A 14,417-nucleotide genomic window follows, 5' to 3' on the forward strand; every position below is an offset into this window, starting at 1 on the left:
TACCTTGGCTTCCCAAAGTGCTGGGATTACAGGTGTGAGCCACCACACCTGGCCTTGCTTTTTTTTTTTTTTTTTAAGTTATTGATTCAATCTCTTTACTTGTTATGGGTCTATTCAGATTTTCTATTTCTTCTTGAGCCAGTTTTAGTAGCTTGTGTATTTCTAAGAATTTGTCCGTTTCATCTAGATTATCTAATTTTTTTGCGTAGAATTCTTGCCAATTTTTTGTCGGCTTGTTCTTTCTGTTACTAAGAGAACAGTGTTAAAATCTCCAGCCAAGATTGTGAATATGTCTTCTTTTGGTTCTGTCAATTTTTGTCTTGTATATTTTGAAGCTATACTACTAGATGTATACACATTTAGGATGATCATATCTTCTGGCAGATTGACACTTTTATCACTATGAACATGTCCTTCTATATGTCTAGTAATGCTTCTTGCCTTCAAATCTATTTTGTCAGATGTTAGTGTAGCTATACTGGAGTTCTTTTGTTAGTGTTTATGTGTTACATCCTTTTCTGACTTTTTCTTTCAAAGATTTCTGTTCTTTTATATTTAAGGCATGTCTCTTATATACTTAAAAATAAAATCCGGTAATAATGTTAATTTGAACATTTAATGAATTATGATATATTTGAGTTTAAGTATATCAAGTGACTGTTTTCTCTTTGACTCCACTGTTCTGTTTCTTTTATTTTCTTCTTTTGCCTGCTTTTGGATTAAGCATTTTTTAGAATTCCATTTCCCTGCTCTGTTAGCTTGTTAGTTGTGCATTCTTTTGGAATTCCTTTTATGGTTGGCAATTTGCATTCTCGACTTATAAAGTACTTGTACCACTTCCTGGGCAATGAAATACCTTGAAACACTTTAGTTCCATTTACTGCTCTCTTAACTTATATACTCCTGTTGTCGTGCTTTTAACTATTGTATCTCTCTATATTTTATTCCCTGGAAAACTTTATTGTTGCTCTACAGAGTCAATTTTCATTTAGAATTACCAATTATTTTTGTTATTTCATTCATTTCTGCTTCTCCACATTTCCATCTGGGATAATTTTTCTTCTTTTAGTATTTTCTTTCTTAATTTCAACTTTTTTGTTGAAGTGTGACTGGGTGCTTCCCAAGACCCTTGTCCTTGGTGGACCCTGAACTCCAATCTCGTTTCTCCAATCCTAAGAGGCCACTTAGCCGCTCAGCCCCTGGCCGCTGCTGGGAGGCGGCCGCTGCTGGGAGGCAGCAGCTGCTTCAGGGAGGAACGCTGCTCTTTCTGGGGTCACCTCTCCACACTCCCCTGCAGGATCCTCACCCTTGAAGCCTTCACTGCTTTTGTAAAGCCTCCAATGCTGCTGGGAAGTTTCACTCACAAGAAGATAGTCTGATATTGCTCAGATTAGAAATCTTGCCTTGTTATTTTTTGATTTTGCGCTCCTGACCAATGGCTGGGGAATGTTCAGTTTGTGTGGAACTCAACGACAGTCTTATCAACATTGCCCTCATAATCTATTACAAATGTACACACACGGCTATATATTTATCTGTGTACACACACACACGTAATATGTAAAACTATACACAGAAACATACAAAACACACTTGTATCAAGGCATACATAGGACCTTTTCTCCTGAATGATTTGGAAAAGCGTAGAAAGTTCTTGCTTGTCAGCTACTTATAAAGCCTTATATCATTGTTTTCTGAATGACTTCTATGGTGTGTGAATGTCCCATATGATGCTAATAGAGTGTCTTTGCTAAAATAGTGCCAAGGTCAGTAAACTTGGGAAATGACATGGGATCCTCTCGTTGGAGACACCAGCACATATGAGCATGGTAAAGACTCTGAAACATGTAGATAAACTTGTTCTATTATGAAATCTCTTTTTGAGAGAATACCTATTTCCATCTCCTGGGATACCAGAGTTCTGTAGGTAAACCTTGGAAAATGCTGCTTTAGAGCAAACCCTAATCCACAAAATCCTACAGTGATAAGTATCTGCTATTCAAGAGTCTTCATCCCCACAAAGATGAAGTCCTGTTCGTGTTTTCTCAGACATGGGGACTCCAAGGAGAGTCTGGAAGTATGAATATTAGGTGTTGGGTTTGCAGGGTTTGAGCCCCTCTGCTACTCATTGGTTAAAACAAGAAGGCAGAACTTGGGGATTTAGTCATTTCCAGCTCTTTGCCTGTTTCTACCTCTGAGTGTGAAACCATCTGCTTGGGTTCTCTGTTCCAGCTCAGCTCAGCTCAGCATGAGGCACTCATGTGTGTCCGTGGCAATTGATTTTTGACTCCCATAAACTTTCCCTCACTTCACCTATGTCTTGGAAGTCTTGCTGCCCCTCTGTGCAGCTGAGAGGGTGAGACAGTTGTGGCAGAATATGCAGAGCTTGTTTTCAGAAGCCAAGAGGCCGGGGTTCAAGTCCTGGTGCTGAGTGACCTTGGGATAGTTAACCGTGGAGTAGCGGTGAGAGCACGGGCTTTGGTTTCAGACACACTTGGGCCTTTCACTTCCTTGCCGTGTGATCATGGGCATGCCACTTCACTTTCCTGTACTTCAGTTTCCTTACCTGTCAAATGGGGATAATAAAAACAGGCACCTCACCTTCTCCTTGGGGTGAGAAAGAAATAAGATAATGCATGTCAAGCACAAGACCTGGAACACAGTAGGCACCTGGCAAATGTCAGCTCTTACAACTCTTCATCCAGCCCGACTCCTTCACCTGGGCTGCAGAAGAAGCCCAACCTCTCAAGATGCTTGAGAATCAAGCACAGTTCTGACTGTGAGAAAGAGTTTTGTAAACTCTTGGTGACAATAGAAAATTCATGCAATTTAATTTTCATTATTGCCCTTAACTCTGCCTCATCCCGCTGGCTGGGCAGGGCAGGGTGTGTGGGGAACACACCAGCCTCCTTCCCTACTCTTAGGCAGAACCATTTCTCCATTACAGAACATTGGCAAGAAGATGTCCTGTCAACAATTCATTGCCAACTTGGACCAGCTGAATGATGGCCAAGACTTTGCCAAAGACCTGCTGAAGGTATTATCTGCTGAGAGTCCCCATCCCACTAGCTGCACCCTGTGTGGATAGAGAGGAGAGAGGTCTCTGCCCCCTGAAATCCTGGCATTCCAGGCCCTTAACACAGGGTGCAGGGCCATGATGACAAAGTTAGAAACCACCGAACTCAACATTTGGCTGTTCTGTGTTCCCTAAGTTAGGCAGAGGGGAAGGCTTTGTGAGATTTGTTTTTAGTACTCCATTATCACCATTACTGTCACAGTAATAATCAACACTGCTACCAATTGTCACAGCTGCCACCCACCACAACCGCCACCACCACCTTTACCACAAACATCATTATTGTCACCCCAAGGAAAAGCCCCCCCTTTCCTTCGACATCACCAGGAATTAAGAGAATCCAGTTTTCTTTTGAACCTGAAGTGAAGGGTGGAACTCTAGCCTTTCTAGTCTGGTCATTTCTGAACTGAGGAAAAGGAGCAGGTTTTTGGTGGGTTGGTGATGGGCTCATTTTTATTATTTATGTACTTTTGAGACAAGATCTCATTCTGTTACCCACACTGGAGTGCAGTGATGCAATCAAGGCTCACTGAAGCCTCGAACTTTTGGCCTTGAAGGATTCTCCCACCTCAGCCTCCCAAGTAGCTGGGACTATAGGTGCATGCCACTGTGCCTGGTGATTTATATATATATATATGTATGTGTGTGTGTATATATATATATATATATTTTGTAGAGCCTGGGGGTCTCACTATGTTGCCCAGGCTGATCTCAAGCTCCTGGGCTCAAGCAATCCTCGCACCTCAGCCTCGCAAAGTGCTGAAATTACAGGCATAAGCCACCACACCCAGCCAGCTTCATTTTTAAATAGTGGGTTTGAAGAATCTGATAATACTACAGGGGTAGTTGAATAATGAGTTCGGAGGGCTCCATCCAAACCCCAGTGTTCCATAGAACATTGTCTTCATCACTCTTCTTACTATATTATATTCTTCACCATTGAGAAGCATTTGTTAAGAACATATTTGTGAATCAAACAATCCCAGTCCCACTATCCACCTATCCATTTCTCCCCATCTACTCATTCACCTATCTACCCACTTCTGCACCCTTCCACTCATCCTCCGATGCGTCCACCCAGCCACTCAATCATTCACCTACCCATGCACCCACCCATTCACCCACCACCCATATATATATCCCCAAACCTCCCCTTCCCACTCCTCACATAGCAGCCACTCACCCATTCACCTTTCACCCACACAGACACCCTGTACTCTTCAAACACTCCCTCGTCTACTCACCTCGACAAACATCTCCACATCTACTCGCCCATCCCCCTACCTCCTATTCCCCACCCATTCACTTACTCACCAACCCACCCACCCATTCATCCTCAAATCTATCCACCCAATCATTTACTCAATCATCCACCCAACATCCTGACATTCATTTGCCCACGCATATCCTCATGCATACACCCCTAAATCTTCCTCATGTACCCTCTATCCACCCACCCATCTTCTATTCATTCACCCATCCACCTGCCTGTTTCCCCACCCATCCTTCCATCTTCCACCTGTCCACTTCCCCATCCATCCATTCACTCACCCATCCTCCCATTCATCCTCCCATTCATTCATCTACCCTGTTGAGCACTTGCTGTATGTCAAGTTCTGGATTATGCACTGGAGATTCAGTAGTGAACAAATGGACAGCCTCTGACCTTGTGAAGCTTACAGTCTCCTATGGGAGATTGACATTAAGTGATCACATAATTAAATACCACCCATCCATACATCCACCCACCCACTCACCCATCTAACAAATAAGTATGAATCAAACATCCACTTTGCCCTATTGGCTGAAAAGGTGATCTCTCACTGTACCCACGTTATTGGTGGTAGATGGGGGTTTCTTTGACTCTTCACCTGAATTCCCCCCTCTCTCTTTTCCCTCTCCCAGACCCTTTACAACTCCATCAAGAATGAAAAGCTGGAATGGGCCATGTGAGTAGTGCCTACGGGCACAGGTATGGGGAGCCTGCATCCCTGGGAGGGGGAGTGTGGGGGTGCAGGTCCGTCATCCTGACCACTGTCCATGGTGCTGATCCTTCCCAATCCAGGGCCCGACACCTGTGTCTAGCTGGCTCACACCTGGTGTTGAATTCCTCTTTGGATTCATCTTCTGTATTGAGAAAAGGAGTGCAATGTTTGCATTGTTACGGAATAGGTTGAACTGTGACTTTAGTTCTATGATGTCCACAGCTGGTTTTCTATATGGGGATCGTGTTCCAATTCCCATTGATGACTGCTCCTTTCCCTTTGGGAAGTAGGCAGACAGGAGGCATGAGGCCCCTATAACCTGTAGAATATGTCCACGTTTAGGTGGTGACTGTTACTGACAGTGGGAAGGTGAGAGTGCCTTCTAACTTCTTCCCCTGCAAAGGCAGCGAGACCTGTAGGTCTCATCAGGAGAGAGGGATGTTGACCTTGCTGTTTGGGGAGACTGTGAAAGGCTCTGCTGTGCTCCCCAGGGCAGCCAGGTCCATGTAGAGGCCTCAGGCAGGGATTGGCAGGAACTCCAACCCCACAGGGTAAGAGCTGGCACTCTTCTGCCAGGGCTCTCCTGGGGGCCCAGACTTCAGGGTCTTACCAGCTGGCCTCCCTCTTCCAGCATGTTGGTATGGTTTTTGCAGCAGCTTCAGTCTGGCCACGGTTAGTGCTCCCTGGGATGGAGAGAGGAGAAGGAAGACTGGGAGGGAGACCTGGAGACAGTAAAGTCTCCACATTTGTGATCAAGGGTGACATTTGGGGCTTGGAGGACAAAAATCAAAGATCAGAGGTCAGAGGTCAGAAGTGGAAATGAGAGGAGGGGTCAGAGATCTGGATCTGTGGTCTGGAATTGGAATCTCTTCATCTCTGCCTCCTGGGGCTGCTCTTCCTCCGTGACCCTGGCTCCGGGATGGGAGGCTGAGGGGGAAGGCCATGATGATGCGCGGCTGAGGCCTCTCTGGAGGTGTTGCTTAGGCCTAGTACTTCCCTAGTGATGAGGACGAGCTGAGGAAATCCCTGTCTGAGCTGGTGGATGACAAGTTCGGGACAGGCACGAAGAAGGTGACCCGAATCCTGGATGGTGGCAACCCCTTCCTGGATGTCCCACAGGCGCTCAGTGCCACCACCTACAAGCACGGCGTCCTGACCCGGAAGACTCATGCTGACATGGATGGCAAGAGGAGTGGGTGTCAGGCTGGAAGAGGGGCATGGGAGGGAGGCTGGCACAGAGGGGGGTGCCCCAGACCACTCCTTGGGGATGAACATACAGGTGGACATGTAGTGGGAGGTGGGGTTGGAGAGATTGCAGAGGGTGGCTGCAGCCACACTACTAGTGCCCTCCTCCCCAGCACCCCGTGGGAGGCGTGGCTGGAAGAAATTCTACGCAGTGCTCAAAGGGACCATCCTGTACCTGCAGAAGGTGAGAGACTGCCCCAGAGACCTTACTCAGAAAGGGCCAGCTCAGTCCCATCCCACCCCAGCCTTGTGGGGCAGGACCTGGGGCTCAGGTACATGCTGGGTCCTTCCCCAGACTTGGGCCCACTCAGGGCTTTGGAGGTTTTTGGGAGAACTTGGTGCCTAGTCGCTCAGTGGACACTCAGTGTGAGGCCTGTTTAGGCCTCTGGGACAAACTGGGGTAAGGGGAGGGATGCCTGGATTCTTGTTGGGGTGGGTGAGCAGCAGGAACAGAAAATTAAGGAAGCTATAGGGTTAGACAGAGAGGAGTGAGGGGAGGGGAGAGTGGAAGGTGTGGGTCAGTGACGCTATCTCACCCATCCCGCCCCACCCAGGATGAGTACAGGCCTGACAAAGCTCTATCGGAGGGTGACCTGAAGAACGCCATTCGCGTGCATCACGCTCTGGCCACCAGGGCCTCTGACTACAGCAAGAAGTCCAACGTGCTCAAGCTTAAGACGGCCGACTGGAGGGTATTCCTTTTCCAGGCACCGTGAGTAGGAGCTGGAGCCCCTCACTCCCACCTGGGGCCTAGGGTCGCAGTGACGCAGCACACAACCCCTCTCCTTCCCCTGAGTCAGCAACAGAGCATGTGTATCCACATGACCCAGACCGACAGCTGGGTCCCCCCAAAGCAGCGGTTCTCAATGTGTGGTTCCCCTCAGCATCACTTGCAGTCTCTCTGGCCCCGCCTTAGACCTACTGAACCTGAAATTCTGGGATGGCTCCAGCAACTGTGTTTAACAAGCCCTGCAGGGGCTGCCGAGTACGCTGGAGTCTGAAATGTGGGGCAGGTGGCATCTTTATGAATCATCCTTCGCTTTAAATGTGGGAAAGATGCACCCTCCAGGTAACCTGTAAGGCTGTCCTTCTACCACCTCTCGCCTTCCTATGACTTGAGACTGGGGTGCACATGAGCTTGCAAGGAGACAGACTGGTGGATGAGGCCTCAGGATCACAGTGCCAGTGCTGGGCAGGCAGTGGGGGCGGGCAGGAGGACTGTGAGGGTTGCCCAGTTGCCATTGCCTCTGATGATCCCCAGTCCACGGTCATTCCCACCCATTCACTCCAGGGCCACTAGCTGTGAACCTGGGAAGTTTGATTTTCACATGAGAATCCGGGTGTGCCTGGGAGCTGGGATAGAAAGGGAGCTCCCTGCATAGCTCTGGCCAGGCCCATCCAGCCCCCATGCATCCTCCCTCTCCCCTTTACCCACTCATCTAGAGGTACTGGTGCCTTCTTAGTGTCGGGCCCAGTGCTGGGTATGTGATGCTGAGTAGGGGACAGGGAGTCCTGTGTGAGAGGCCAGCACCCTCTCCCCGTCCTGTCCCCAGGAGCAAGGAAGAAATGCTGTCCTGGATCCTCAGGATCAACCTGGTGGCAGCCATCTTCTCTGCCCCGGCCTTCCCAGCCGCTGTCAGCTCCATGAAGAAGTTCTGTCGGCCCCTGCTGCCCTCCTGCACCACCCGCCTCTGCCAGGTACATGCTCCTGGGTCAAGATTTTGCCTCCCTAGGCTGCCATCCTCAGCCCAGGCCCCCGTCCAGCAGACCCACCCCAGCTCTGTCTCTAGGCTGGGTGATCCTGGGCTGAAGGACACCAGAGAAGGACACCTCTTCTCTCCATCCCACGCACCCCACCCCCACGTCCAGATGGGGAGACCAAGGAATGTCATACAGGGGCCGTGGCTGTGGCAGTTGGCATGGAGCTGCCTCTCTGCTAGTGCATCCCTGTGGATGTGACTGAGAGTTGGTGGCCTTGTGTGCACCTGGGCACAAATGCAAGAGACTGTGTCACAGGGAGTTCACACAGGTGACACCTGGCTGACTCTTCATCCAGTGCTCTTTTGCTGCCCTCACCTATCCTCCTTAAATGTTTTATTTGTAGTCTTAGAAAACCCAGCTCACCCATGCTGCAGGCTCTCAGGGCTTCTTCGGAGAGGACAGGAGAAATGGTGGCCCAGAGCTTGAGAGGTAGAGGGCAGCGGAAGCCCCACACTTCCTCTTTGCCAGTGGTCTTTCCCACTAGGCCTTGTCCCAGGTCTCCCCACTGAGCTCCTGGGCTCCTGCTTCTGCCCAGAACCCCTATGCAATGCACGTACACTATGTATGTGCACACACCACACACATTCACATGTGTAAACACACAGGTGGTGACTCACACACATGCACGCATGAGCACACAGCACCAGGGGGCCTGGCTGTCCTGTAGTGGGTGGGATGTGTGTGCGTTTACCCATCAATGAGAGTGTCTCCGCCTGTCACTCCACCAGGTGTGATCCTGGGTCTGCGACCATTGCGTTTGTCTGGGCATGAATGTAAGAGAACGTGTGTATCATAAGGAGCAGGGGATAGCTGGGCCAGGCTGGCCTTGGTCCGGGGTGTTTGTGTGTGCACATGGGAATGCATGTGAGCTGGGTTGTGTGTGGGGATCATTGTGTGTCTGTGTCAGGGACTGTCTATGTCCACATATAAGCGTGAGCATCTCTTGTCTCCTGAGCCTGAGGTGGGGTGTCTAGGGGGCATCGAGGAAAGCTGATGCTGATGGGAGCAGCAAGAGGAGGAAGGGAGGTGGGAGGAGGAACATGCCCTCGGGTCCAGAGCCTGGCTCTATCACCACATTTTGGTGACCCTGGCTAGGCCTTCATTTCCCTCTGGTGGAGCAGCTCCTGGTAGAACAGGATTTGAGTCACTCCGTGACATTCTGAGAATAAGGCGTCCCAGTCCACGATTTGCCTTCCCAGGAGGAGCAACTGCGGTCTCATGAGAATAAGTTGAGGCAGCTGACTGCGGAGCTGGCCGAACACAGGTGTCACCCAGTCGAGAGGGGCATCAAGTCCAAGGAGGCCGAGGAGTACCGGTTGAAGGAGCACTATCTCACCTTCGAGGTGAGCCTTGGGGGGCTGGATTGCAAAGCCCAGCGCCCTGCTCCTTCTCCTTCCTGCCTGGCCTGATGTGAGACTGGGGAGGTGAAGCCTACTGATAAAGGGGCTTGCTTACGTGGCAGCTAGCAGGGAACAGGGTCCCCTGACCCTTAGTCCCCAGTCCTTCCAGGGTGCCAGCCTTCCCCAACAGGGGTGAGGGGCTGAAGCTCAGACGAAGGCCCTCAGATGCTGCCAAACCTTCCTCTTAAATGTTTGCCCTGATTTCTAACCCCTTTAATAATTTGTGAATGTACTTATTTCTCCATGCTCTCACCAGCACTGGGCATTGCAAAATGTTTTAAACTTCACTAACCTGATAGGTTTAACAATTAGTATCTCATTACTTTTTTTTTTTGTTGTTGTTGAGATAGAATCTCACTCTGTTGTCTAGGCTGGAGTACAGTGGTACAGTCTTGGCTCACTACAATCTCTGCCTCCCGGGTTTAAGCAGTTCTCCTGCCTCAGCCTCCTGAACAGTTGGGATTACAGGCACGTGCCACCATGCCTGGCTAATTTTTGTATTTTTAGTAGATATGGGGTTTCACCATGTTGGCCAGGCTGGTCTTGAACTCCTGACTTCAGGTGGTCCACCCGCCTTGGCCTCCCAAAGTGCTGGGATTACAGGTGTGAGCCACCACACCCAGCCTCATTACTATTTTAATTTGGATTTAAAAACATTTTAATTGCAGTAAGACATGTAATATAAAATTTACCATCTTCACCATTTTTAAGTGTATAGTTAGCAGTGTTAAGTCTATTCACATTGTTGTGTAACCAGTCTCCAGAATTTTTTCCTCTTCCCAAACTGAAACTCTGTACACATTAAATAATAACTTTCCACTCTCCCCTCCCTTCAGTCCCTGGCAATCACCATTCTACTCTCTGCCTCTGTGATTTTGACTACTCTAAGTGGAATCATATACAATTTGTCTTTTTGTGATTGAATTATTTTACTTAGCATAATGTCCTTAAGGTTCATCCATGTTGTAGTGTGTGTCAGAATTTCCTTTCTTTTTAACCCATTTATGTCGGAGGTTGCAAATTTTTTTTTGGTGAAAAATCAGACCTTGGAGATGACCTTGAACAGTATGATATAAATAACTCCCATGAGTTATTTCCAGTAACTCCAACGTTCCAATAATGGAACACTAGGCATAAATGGGATAAGGCTGAATAATATTCCATTGTATGTATACACCATATTTTGTTTACCTGTTTATCCATCAGTGAACACTTGGCTTACTTCCATCTTTTGGCTATTGTGAAAAATGCTGCTATGAAAATGGGTATACAAATATCCCTTCAAGACCCTGCTTTCAACTCATTTGGGTTTATAGTTAGAAATGGTCTTGCTGGATCACGTGGTAATTTTATTTTTAACTTTTTGATAAACCACCAGCTTTCCATAATAGCTGCTCCATTTACATTGTCACCAGCAGAGCACAAGGGTTCTGTCTATTTCTCCGTATCCTCACCAACACGTATTTTCTGCTCTTTTGATAGTAGTAAGAGTGTGAATTGATATCTCATTGTGGTTTTGACTTGCATTTCTCTAATGACCAATGATGTTGAGCACCTTTTCGTGTGCTTGTTGGCCATTTGTATGCTTTCTTTGGAGAAATGTAGATTCAAGCCCATTTAAAAAATTTGGGTTGTTTGTCTTCTCTTGTTACATTCTGAGAGTTCTTTATATATTCTGGATACAAGACCCTTATCAGATATATGACTTGCAAACATTTTTCTCTCATTTTGTAGGTTGCCTTTTCATTCTGTTGACTGTATCCTCTCATGTACAGAAGTTTTAAATTTTGGTGTAGTCCCTTTTGTGTATTTTTACTTTTGTTGATTGGGTTTTTTGTGTCATATCCAAGATATCATTGCCAATTATTTGGATTTTTCCAATTATGAATGAAGTTTATGTGCATGTCCCGTGTTTATTTTTTAATTGGACCATTCATCTTCTTGTTAACGATGTGTGAAAGCTCTCTGCATATTGAGGAAATCAGTCTTTTGTCATACAAGGTGCACATACTTTTCTCCTCTTTTGTTGTCTTTTGACCTTGTGTTTGGCCTTTCCCCAGAAAAGCCGTTATGAGACCTATATCCACCTCCTGGCTGTGAAAATCAAAGTGGGCTCAGATGATCTGGAGCGGATTGAGGCCCGGCTGGCCACTCTGGAAGGGGATGACCCTTCTCTCCGGAAGACACACTCAAGTCCTGCCCTCAGCCAGGGCCATGTGACTGGCAGCAAAACCACAAAGGATGCCACTGGGCCTGATACTTAGCTGACATGGATGTGCAGACCCCAGGATGGGCAGATGTCCCCAGTGGGGTTGGTGAGCACAATTCCAGCCAGGGGCCACTTGGACCAAGCTCCAGTCAGTTGATGGGCAGCCAGAGGGGTGCAGAAAACCTGTGGGCCCAGGAGATGGAGATGCCATTTGTGGCGTTGATCTCCTTGCGTCCTTGGGCATCTCTGGGCATCAGACCCTCTCCCCGGCCTTTGTTTTCCTCTCCACCATGGAGCCTCATTTTGTAGGCCAGTTGTGTGCATGCTCTAGACACCACCTCGCTGGAGAAGCTGGAAGAGCTGTTGTCTTCCCAGGTCTTTCTCTTCTCATCAAGCTCCTCTCCTCATCTTCTTGTGTGTGAGGGCAGGTCTTGACTCCAGGTCTCAGCTGGAACCCCACCCTTTCTCCTCTTCCTTCCTCTGAGTTGACCAGCAGCAGGTCTGCAGACCACCAGCACCATCCTCTCCTCCCTCCTCCCAGCAGCCTCCAGAACCATGCCCAGGTCTCCTGCCTCACATCACAATAATCTGGGACCCAGGCTTGTGCCCTTTCAGTGTCAAGTTGACTCCACTCACATGTGCGTCCACCTCTTTTCATCCATTGAGATCACACTGTCTCCTTTTTATACAGACACAAATGTACATCTATAAGAATAATATATACATAAGGAAACTCTGAAAGATGGTTTCGGAACTGAAGTCAGTTAGAGGATGAAATCAGATAAAGGAAAAGCCTATTTTGGAGCTTCCCCTGTTAGGAAGGATGGCTGCACCTGGCCCCCTGGCATTCCTGACGCCCTGGGAGGGAAGGGGGAGGCAATGCTGGTCTCCCTTGCCCTGTTTTTCCCTCTTCCAGCTGACCTGTGACTTACACTGCTCTTACAGTTGATACTTTTGGAAAAAATAGAACATGTATGCACCGCCCCATTTGTCCCATGGATATCCTGGGGTGTGAGTGGGATGGGACCACAGCCCTGTTTATATTTGGGTCTTTATGTTGGTGCTGCCAGGTCTCTGAGCTCCAGAGGTGGCCTCTTGGACAGATCTACTGCTATAGGAATAAAAGACACTCTGCCTCACAAATGGCCGCTTGTCAACAAGCCCAAAGATGCTTGTTGGAGGACAGTTATGGAAGCCATTAATTCTTGGTCGTGGGAAAAGGTGGAATGACAAGTTACTGATCGTTTTTCTGTTGCTATTTCTTTCATTTGTCTAGTGAATCAGAAAGGCTTAGCCAAGGCCGCATCTGGGAAGAGTGGAGAAATTTGCCACTTGACGATCACGGATTAGCTAGCACCTTTAAGCCCTGCATTTTTCCAACTGACAAGTGGGTGGGGGTGATGGCATATTCAGTGCGGCTATGAAGAGCGAATCCTCTCTATTGTTTAAATAGATTACTGTAGTTTGGCCAGCAATTTGGCGTCAGTGGTAACATACTTAGTTAATAAAATAAGCCAGGCTTGCAACTAAGTATCTAACTTTACAGGCCCACTCACATTTGAGGCAAGGGGCTTTTGATTATGTGGAGAGATGTAGTGATTTAAATTGAGATTATTTAAGTTGGATCAGCTGAAGTGTGTTTTAGAACCAAACCATCTGGCCCCTTCGTTTTGCTCAGAGGAAGTAAATGTTCACTTAAATGAAATTGAAAACGCAATGTGGCACTACAAAAGAGCTCTCTGTACTTTCTCCACGCTGCCTCAAAAGTCCTGTGATTTTCGGGGTCAGTGTCCCACCCTTCACTTCTCGAGGGTGGGTGAGTGGAGAGCAGAGCCAGGAGTTCTGGCAGCTGTGGACAGATGTGCTTCCTGAGCACGGGTTGTGCCTCCCATCAGTAAAAAAATGTTTAGTTCACTTCCTTAATTGTATAATTATTTATTTGTAAATTATATACATGTACTACTGTACTAAAATATCATGTACATTATAAAACATACACAAAAATAGAAATTTAAAAAAGATGAGATGAAAATAAATCTAAGTCAAAGTTCTAATATTTATTCCTGCATTCGAATGGATCCTCACCCCGCACAACTGCTGTCTCCAACATGCCCATTTTCTAGGACTGTCCAAATCCAGGACTGGTGACATACAATAAGTGGTTTGCACCACCTGGTGGTCCTGGGAAGTGGCCTCGGGCTCAGGGACTTCTGGGGGCTGCCCCTTGAGGATGGTGTCTCTTGCGCCTTCATCCTCTCATTCAAGGAGGGCCAACTGTGTGCTGCACGCTGGGCGGGGTGATGGGAATATGGTGGTGGGAGGAAGTTTGACTGCCGGTCCTCGTGGGGCTCACAGTTTCGTGGGGAGAACAGGCAGTTACCATTACCACTTGGGTCTCTGGGAGGGCCTGGAAAGAGAAGCCAAAAAATGACCTGGAAGAGAAAAGAAAGAACTGGGAAAGTGGGGACGAAGCCTCTGACTTGGGAAGCTGCCTGAATGTCGTCCTATATGTTCCAGTGACGGGGCGGTGGTAGGGAAGTAGCTTGACAGGACTGCGACTCTTCCTGAAAGGCCACTGGGAAGGCTCCCCAAGGCAGAAGTTTGAGAGGCAGAGTGGAGAAGGGGCCTCTCTGGCCACATGTGTTCCTGGGTCCCAATCATACCTGTGAAATGAATGGGTGAATGACAGGTGAGGAAAGAACTCTGTTAGGTTCTGGCCTTGGACTCTCGGCACGTATGGC

The 14,417-nt window shown here is 47.9% G+C and overlaps 1 protein-coding gene across 1 annotated transcript in view; it reads left to right on the forward strand.

Moving 5' to 3' along the window:
• PSD2 (pleckstrin and Sec7 domain containing 2) overlaps positions 1-13,730 on the forward strand; it is a 35,030-nt gene extending 21,300 nt beyond the window's left edge. Inside the window, exons 7-14 of the mRNA XM_011935337.1 lie at positions 2,948-3,037; positions 4,982-5,025; positions 6,063-6,253; positions 6,420-6,490; positions 6,861-7,018; positions 7,860-8,004; positions 9,267-9,410; positions 11,528-13,730. Of these exons, the coding sequence (XP_011790727.1) occupies positions 2,948-3,037; positions 4,982-5,025; positions 6,063-6,253; positions 6,420-6,490; positions 6,861-7,018; positions 7,860-8,004; positions 9,267-9,410; positions 11,528-11,731 (1,047 nt within the window). The 3' untranslated portion in view covers positions 11,732-13,730. The remainder of the gene's footprint in view (positions 1-2,947; positions 3,038-4,981; positions 5,026-6,062; positions 6,254-6,419; positions 6,491-6,860; positions 7,019-7,859; positions 8,005-9,266; positions 9,411-11,527) is intronic.
• The last annotated feature ends 687 nt before the right edge of the window (positions 13,731-14,417 follow it).

Source organism: Colobus angolensis, unplaced genomic scaffold (assembly GCF_000951035.1).
Source record: "Colobus angolensis palliatus isolate OR3802 unplaced genomic scaffold, Cang.pa_1.0 Scaffold142, whole genome shotgun sequence".
Taxonomy (NCBI): Eukaryota; Metazoa; Chordata; class Mammalia; order Primates; family Cercopithecidae; genus Colobus; species Colobus angolensis.